Below are 9,016 nucleotides of genomic sequence, written 5' to 3'. Positions count from 1 at the left end.
GTTTTTTTCTTATATGAAACAATCATATACGGTCTTAAGAAATGAATTTTAAATATTACTAATTGCTATACCATGGAAATATATAGTAAATATTACTAATTGCTATACCATGGAAATATATAGTTTCAATTTTAAAGGTTTATTTCATAATATAGTTTGAATTTCGATAAGTTTTCCAGATCTTGGTTTAGCCTTCCACCAAAAGGTTGTTTTTTTTTTTAAATTGTAGTATCTAATACCTCTAAGAAGCGTAAAACCAACCGTCATGTCAAAAAACCACACCGTCAAAGAACATTTGTAAGATCGTAGTATCTAATACCTTTAAGAAGCCTAAAACCAACCGTCATATCAAAAAAAGAATACCATCGGTGGTCAAAAATATGTCGTTTATGGCGTTGAGATAATGATTATATTTTGCTTATACAAAAGAATATCCACATTTTATACAAAAAACTTTGATAATCAACTCCCGCCGCAACGCGCGGGTAGCGTCAACTTGTTATAATTATTATGCAAGAGACCAATAATACGACCACATGAATTTCGTGCTAGCGGTTTGCAACCAAGGTATACATATGGCAAAAATTCTTACTAAAAATATGTTACGATCTAAAGTATACATCTGTAAATATGAACATGTTTCATTATGAACGGTAATAGGTGCCTTGGAATAACCTCTTTCTTCAATTCATAAAAAAGAATATTATATTTGTTAGTGTTCAATCCCACAAAACATTACATTTTTAACTTATAAAAACAAGTTTTTTTTTTTTTTTTTTGAAAATAGAACTTCATTAAAACACACATCCGACTCAAACGGGCAATACAAAACAACCCCCAACCCAAACGGACAAAGGGAAAAAACTACAACATATGGTATTACTCCTTCCAACTAATATATTTACATGATGATCTATTTTTAGCCCATCCAAAGCCTTTCGACTTAATCTCTATCACAATCTCTTGCGGACTTCACCTGATCTGACTGAAAACTAACTCGTTTCTGCCTTTCCACATACACCACCAAGAAATAATTACCAGTCCAATGATCATCTTCTTCATAAAGTACTTAAAAAACAAGTAAGCTAGAATATATGAATTACTAATAATTAATAAATGTTAATATGTTATGACAATCACATAAAGTACATATTATAATATTGTTTGTATACTATAAAATACAAGTACTTACATGGATTTTAAAAACAAAGAAAAAAACTATCAACATACCCAACATCTTTTTTCGTATCCATCCGTCCATTTTTATTATCTTTTAAAACTCTACTATTAAAAAAATGAATACGTAGGCCAATCACTTTTCCTTATTTAAACGAACATCATCATTTTGTGCTTAAATAAGATTGAAATCCACTCATTTTCTTATTAACTCTATATTCCACCACTCAACAACATTTTTTTTTGTTGCTTGCATCCACAACTATCATAGAACAACAACACACAACACACACCATGCAGAATGCAGCTCAAGAAATTCTATTATCATCTTCCTCCACCACTAACATCCCTAAAAAACACTCAAAAAAACCCCATAAGCGAAACAAATGCGATGAGCCAAAAAACCGACAGGAAAAAGGACGCGACGATGGTGTTGGTAGCGGCGAACATCATCCAACATACCGTGGTGTACGAATGAGGAGTTGGGGAAAATGGGTGTCTGAAATTCGCGAACCAAGAAAGAAATCAAGGATATGGCTAGGAACATTCTCAACCGCGGAGATGGCAGCTCGAGCTCATGATGTGGCTGCAATAGCAATAAAAGGTCGTTCCGCTTTCCTCAATTTCCCGGACATGGTGCATCTACTTCCACAGCCAACCTCCACATCTCGTAAAGACATTCAAGAGGCCGCGGCTAAGGCTGCAGCCTCATGTGGCTGTGATAAAGCCAAACCACCTAGCCAGGACACACTCTCGCACTCGAGTTCTTCAAACCCTAATTTATTATCATCAGATAATACTCAGGAATCAGTGGCATCACAATCTATGGAAGATGATGATGCTTTCTTTCACTTGCCAGATCTTTGTTTAATTAACTATCCTTCATTATGGCAGCTAGTTGAAGAAGTTGACAGTGGCTTTTGGCTTGAAGCTGAAGAGCCGTTTCTTTGGTAAATTTCATCAAGATGGTAAAAATGAATTGTGTAATATTGCCACCAATTATTAGATATTGGTACAACATTGATCATATATCAATATATATGAGATGGCCAACCACTATAAGAAAACTAGTATGTATAACTGTATAAGTGCACTAAATTTCTTGACAAATTGCAATAATTATCTTCTAAACTTTTAAAAGGTAAAATAGAAGTTTTTATTTGTTCAAAGACATGCAAAACTATCAATGATTGATCTTTGATCCCACCCCTTCTAATAGCTCCAAACTATTGGTGCCATATTGTCATGGAATCCTCTTTGAGCCCCACGCAAGGACAAGCCATTTCGTCCCGCTTATCAATAGTGGTCGTTGGTTTATCAGTGGTACGACAGTAAAACCACAGGGACTGAAATCACAATTTTTAAAACTAATGGTCTGAAATAGTGATTTTTGACAAACCACAGGGACATAAACAGTAATTAACTCTTTCTTTTATTATATAGTATAGACATGTTAAGAACACCTGTACTGGCTCATGACCATTGCCCCCTGGCGTTTTTTTTTTCAAAAAAAAAATCACTGAGGCTTTTGATTTAAAACGCCTAAAATTCGCAGATTTTGATGATTTGACCGTTGGATCCAACGGTAATAAAAAAATATTTTTTCTTTATTTTTAATCCATTTTTTACCTATAACAACACCACTTTCAACTCCATTTTTATAAACTTTCCCCTACAAGACTTACGAGACCTCGGCCATAGGCGTTTGGAGACAATGCAAGAAAAAAACAAAAAAACAAAAAAAAAATCACGCTACAAGAATCGAGGCAAATGGAGAAAGACATAGATTTTTTGTCTAAATCGATCGATCACTTCTAAGGAGACGCGTTGATCCTAGCACAAATGCGTCGGCAACAAATCCGTAACAAATACGGACTTTAGATTTTGTGGTTTTTTAGCATTTTGTCGGTTTTTTATTTTTAGTAATGTAACTTTTTTATTTAATAAAATATTATTAGTTTTAATTTTAAAAGAAAAACAAAAAAAATAATCGGTTAGTTACTGGATGGGGCATTATTGAGCATTATACCACTACACCCATGCCCCATAATGCCCTAATGCTGACTGCACTGCCAGTGTCGCTTCATACCCAAAGGAGGGGCATTTGTTTCAAGCCCCACTACGCATGGTCTAACCTTATGAATTTTTGAAAAATATATAAATTTTTATATTTCTCATAATGAGACTCCTACAAAGCAAATTTATAGTTGTTTAAACCGCTTTTAGTTTTGTTTTTAACATATACTTGTTTGGCAAAAAGGACTTTGTTTTCGCTTTGGTTAGAGCCTCTAGGGTTGCGAACAAACCGAATGAACATGAACAAGACCTTGTTTGTGTTTGTTTGTTAAGAAACTATATGTGTTTATGAATTACCGAAGGAGATTTTATGTCCATGTTCTTTCGTTAAGAAAATGAACGTGTTCGATTGTTAATCGCGTTGCAATAAACTAGACATAACTCTGCACAATAACTTTACACATCGATGATTCTACTAGAAAAGTGTCTACTTTGTGACAGCCAAATTTGTAGGTAATTGGTCTTACCTATAGAGTTACTACAAAAAAAATTCGTGCAAAATAAACTTGTCGAAAATCAGGTAAGCTACAAATTATGACAAAATTTCCTACAAAATTTCGACAAAAATCTATCGTCACAAGTGTTGACACAAATACCTAGAAACCGGTTTTTTATGTTTTTCCTACAATTATGCCTGTTTTTGTATTTTATTTTATGATATTTTACTTTTAAAATTAATAACATTAATACGAAAAATTATCCATAATTATGAATAATTATTTTTATTTTGCGACAAAATTCCTACAAAATTATAAAACTTTCTCTTAACAGTTTGCTACAAATTTCCTATAAATTAAAAAAATTATTTTTATGATAATAGTAATAATAATAATATTTTTATTAATAATGATAATATTAATGTTATTATATGTTTTTTAATTTCTAACAAAATACCGACAAATAAATTCTAATTTTTCCTACAAATTTTCGACAAATAATTTCTTATTTTTCTTATAAGTTTCTGACAAATAGATTTTAAATTTTCCTATAAATTTCCAGCAAATAATTCTAATTTTTCCTACAAATTTCCCACAAATTAACTTATTTTTATAGGAAATCCGTAGCAACTAGTGTCAATTTGCTACCAATTTCCGACAAATTTAACATTTTATTTTGAAAAATTATTTATATTTCTAAAATCATGATAAATAACAAATAATTTAACTTTTTTTTGTCTAAAATTCGTAGCAAGTGGTGTCAGTTTGCTACAACTTTCAGACAAATTTAAAAATTTTATTTTTTTTAAATTATTTATTTTGTTATGGGTACAAATAATACAAAATTTTAATGTATTTTGTCGGAATTTTGTCGAAAAGCTAATTAATGTTGTGATGAAATTGCTACAATTGGTAGTTGTGTGATAATTTTGTCGGAAAATTGAATAAAAGTTTTGGTTTTTTTTTTTTTTGTTTTTCTTTTTTGTGAAAAAACTGTAGAAAAATCTTAACAAAATTTGAGTTTTAGGAAATTTGTGGAAAACTTTTGTAGAAAAATATGTAGTTTTCTAGTAGTTAGCGTTTTAACAATAGAACGATATAACTTTCTACCAATTGAACGTTCTACCAATTGCTTACGAATTTGGTGATAAGACAGTTATAAGAATCTACATGTTAAACGTAAATACTTAAAAAACATATCTATAATGGTTTGTTTTTTTATATTATCTCTATATGGTTTAGAAATGGCATATGGAGAATGCCATCACCTTATATTACAACAAATTATTAAAAAAAAAAACGTTGTAAGCAATATATTGTATTGAAGAAAGTAAAGTCTACATAAATTAAAGCAAAACACAAAAATGGTTGCATTTGTAAAAAAAAAATTAGGGATATAGCAGACTATATTTTATGAATGAACTATATTACGCTATAGAGTATGAGGGTCTTGATGATGGTAGTACACCACCCCTTTCCTCCTTCAAACGTGATTCACGCTGACCACGGATCACATTTCAAATTTTGAGGCATTTGATTGATGATGGCAGATGGTGGTGTGGAGGATGGAGTGATTTGGCGACGTGATGCCACGTAAGTGACACGTTGACACATTTTATGTTCACCTTCAACCCATCAAAGGGATATTTTGGAAGAGGTTCTTTTAATGATTGTTTAATCATTATTTTTTTAATATGTTTTTGTTTATTGCTTAAACATGTAATTATTAATAGAAAATCATTTAATACTAAAAAACAATAATTTTTAATATGCATTTGTTTATTACTTAAACATCGTAGATAGGATTTGTACAAAAGTAGTCACATACTAAACGTTCACTGGCGCCCTCACGACCCATTCAAGATGTGACCATCTTGTTAACAGTGGCGAACTAGAACTTGATGCGGAAACATAAACTAAAAACTCGATTGATAATTTGCACGCCTCCATGAAGAGCTTGTCTTCCTCCCAATCAGAGAACGATGATGATAAATCCATATTATTTTGAGGGTGATATTTTTTTCTGGAGAGTAGAATAGACTTAGGTGGGTGTATGAAATGAAGATTATGTAGTGGTTTTTGGTTTGAATGGAATGATGTTTAAAAGAAAAGAATTGATATTTTGATAATACTTCTTATGGTTTCTAACGGTAGGGGTTAATCCACATAATAAGCCCACTTAATTAATTAATCATTTGATTTATCTCTAGATTTAATATTCAAGTTTTATATAACAACGAGTTAACGCCAACCTGCGCGTTGCGGCTGGATCTTTATTATAATTTCTCAATAGAATTTTCTTTTCTACAAAGTAACTCGATTTATACATTTTAACAAATATATATTACAAACTTGATGATCCAAGTTTATTGGGTTTCCTCCTGAATTGGTGTATAGGCATTATAGTCTAGTGGAGCTCGGATATGATCGAGTGGTTCCACTTATGGCATGATGATGCCCTAGTGCTTCGTTAGTGATCAGAATTTGTCGTTTGCATTTTCACATGTGGCTCGGTTGCTTTTTCAAAAGGGTATAACAATTCGGATGGATGCATATGAATATGTTGGGTCATGACTTTTTAATAAAGGGTATAACGGTTTGGGTGGGTGTACATGAAAAAAAGAACATGCTGTATAAATCGATGCAATTGTTCGCATGACGGTTAATTGAAGGGTCATCACTTTTTTTTAAAGAGTATCACAATTCATATGAAAATAGGGGTGCGGTTTTAAGTTAAAGCATATGTTTCGTAAATAAGCGATAATCCATACGACACATTAGTTAAACGACATGATCTAAAGTCATTTCTAGCCACACTTTTGACCGTCGGTTCGTATGAGGGTTCACCAGTTCCACGTATTAGAATTTTAAGACATTAAACATTATCATACACAAACACAACATTAAATAATCAAACTAAATTCCACATCAAACTAAATAATCTAACCAAACGCCTCATCCCGGGTTGTTATTTTGGCACCGCTTTCCGGTCTTCCACCGAACACCGATTCGCCAATTTCTTTAAAATCCCCAAATCTTTTTTTTTTCTTATCTCCTCAATCTCTAATTGTAAATCAAAACAAATCCACTGGTTACAATCGCCATCAATAGTCATACTTTAAATTATGTTCATGCGATTCAATCATATGGTACTTCTATGTTATTCTCATTACATAATATGTTTTCTGGGTTTGTTATCATGTTACTGTAAGATTATAATCCAGAAGTTGCTATTAATGTTATTATAACATGATATATATCAGCGTTTGGTATCACGGTGGTTGGCACGTTATTCCTTGCTGTTCAAAAATATATATATTTCTGGCGCTACTTGCCATGTTATTTCAAATCTCATTTACTTCATTTTTAATCAAAAAAATTATACTTATCCATACAAACACAGAACCGATATTGTGTTAACATATTTGTCTCTATTTGACATGTTCTTTCAAGACTCCGTTTTTTATTTGATCTTGTTTTATTGTTGTTGTATCTACGGTCTTTTTTTATCAAAAGAATTATATTATCAAGATAAATAAAGAACCAAATAATCATAATTGCCATGTTCTTTCAAGTCTCTTTTATTGGTCACATATTATTGTTGTTGTATCTTGATCTTTAGTTTTTTATCAAAAGCATTATACTTATCAAGATAAATGGAGAATTGAATAGAATAATCAGGAAACAATCAGAGTAATTACTTGCGTAAAAAATAACGTAGATAAAAGTTGATTTTCTACCAGACAATTTTTGCTTTAAAGTAATGGGAGTGAGATCATACCCCCGGAATAAAATTTGAAGATGTAACAATTTAAAGATGACGGGAGTAACGAAGATCGGAAACTGAGAAATATGAAAGGAAGCAGGGATCGGCAATAGAGAAAAAAAGACGTCAAACTGGCGTGGACGGTTATTGACAGAAGTATGTGATGGTATTGGTGGGAGAAGGTATTGATGAATTATATTGATAACGAAAGGAGACAACGATTATTTTTTTAAAGCCAAATCAAACTTGAAACGGATAGTAAACGAATATATAATCAGGAAATGTGAAACAGACCAAGCAATCAAACTGTATAAACACCCTGGGAAAAAAAACAAAACTCGATCCTCCATATTTCGATTTCCTCAACCGTGGGTGCCATATGTTGTTCTAATTCGTGAAAGTCTCATCTCTTGTAACTGTGATGCCCCTCGCGTGTTAACTGTTCGCTAACCATTTAAACTGCTTTTGGCGACGGCAGAAGTCCAATGTAGAATCGGTATATGTGGAAGTGGTTGAATTAACTCATGTAAAATCGTAACCAACTTTTCGCAATGGTATTGAATACGCTTTGTGTTACGTCTTCCTCGGCTAATTTGTTATGAGGACGGTTGTGTATCAACCCATTCTTCATCTTCTTCCACACTTTAATCCATACAACACCGCAGGGGCAAAACGGGAAACACAAATCTTTTAGATCAAGTCCCTGCAACATTTCATGAAAGTCTTCTCATCACGATTCAAACATTCACATTACACAATTTTGGTTATTATTTTCCTTTACCCAGATCATACTCTGTTTTCATGTTTTTTGAATGAATCATAACATAAATGATAAATTCCATAAAAAAAATTACTGTTTTTCAAGGAGAACGAAAATGCTCGCTCCCTTCTTTTCCAAATTTAATCGCATCTCGAATGTTGGAACCGGGGGTGACCGACCGCGAAACGTACCATCGTAAGAGGGGAAATTCGGAGTTTATTAAGAAAACTAACCGACATGTCGGTTGCATGCGTTGTGTTTACCGGTTGAATTCCCGTTCCGGCATCTCAAAAGGTGTGACGTATTATTTGAAACAGTGTGTTCGATGTTGGTTTTTGTATTATAAGGTAATATTAAAACCAAATATCTTGAAATAAAATCATGACGAGCCCACCATTATAAACTAGTTTAATACCCGTCCGTTGGACGGGTTACGCTAAGGTAACAAACAAAGACAATGTATATTCATGGTTTTTCGGTTTGCTTCTCCTTTTCCTCGTTTCCATCTCCTATTTGAAAATAGTACAACAATCGAACTTTTTTTTTAATTTTAAAACCAGTGAAACATATTTTGCAAAAACATTATCCAAACACTACAGAAATGACATATTAAATTTTAAGAAGCCAAAAACTTAAAAGCAGGTCAAAATAAAAATTACAAACGCACACATTAAGTGAACACAAAACTAAAGTGGGGATGAGCGAATACCGATCCCGTCCCGATCCCACCCCGACACCGATAATTCCTATCCGAAATTTCATGAATACATGATACAAATACAGAAACATGTCGGTTCGGTT

General features: G+C 32.5%; 1 protein-coding gene across 1 annotated transcript; it reads left to right on the top strand.

The window, feature by feature from the left end:
- Window positions 1-1,346: 1,346 nt before the first annotated feature.
- LOC110903505 (ethylene-responsive transcription factor ERF038) lies at window positions 1,347-2,316 on the top strand. Its single transcript, XM_022149401.2, has one exon. The coding sequence runs from the start codon at window positions 1,471-1,473 to the stop codon at window positions 2,128-2,130; it is 660 nt and encodes a 219-aa protein (XP_022005093.1). The 5' UTR covers window positions 1,347-1,470; the 3' UTR covers window positions 2,131-2,316.
- The last annotated feature ends 6,700 nt before the right edge of the window (window positions 2,317-9,016 follow it).

The sequence above is a fragment of the Helianthus annuus genome, chromosome 13 (assembly GCF_002127325.2).
Source record: "Helianthus annuus cultivar XRQ/B chromosome 13, HanXRQr2.0-SUNRISE, whole genome shotgun sequence".
Classification (NCBI taxonomy): domain Eukaryota; kingdom Viridiplantae; phylum Streptophyta; class Magnoliopsida; order Asterales; family Asteraceae; genus Helianthus; species Helianthus annuus.
The sequence above is the reverse complement of the archived record's forward strand: the minus strand, read 5'-3'. Positions and strand labels throughout refer to the sequence as shown.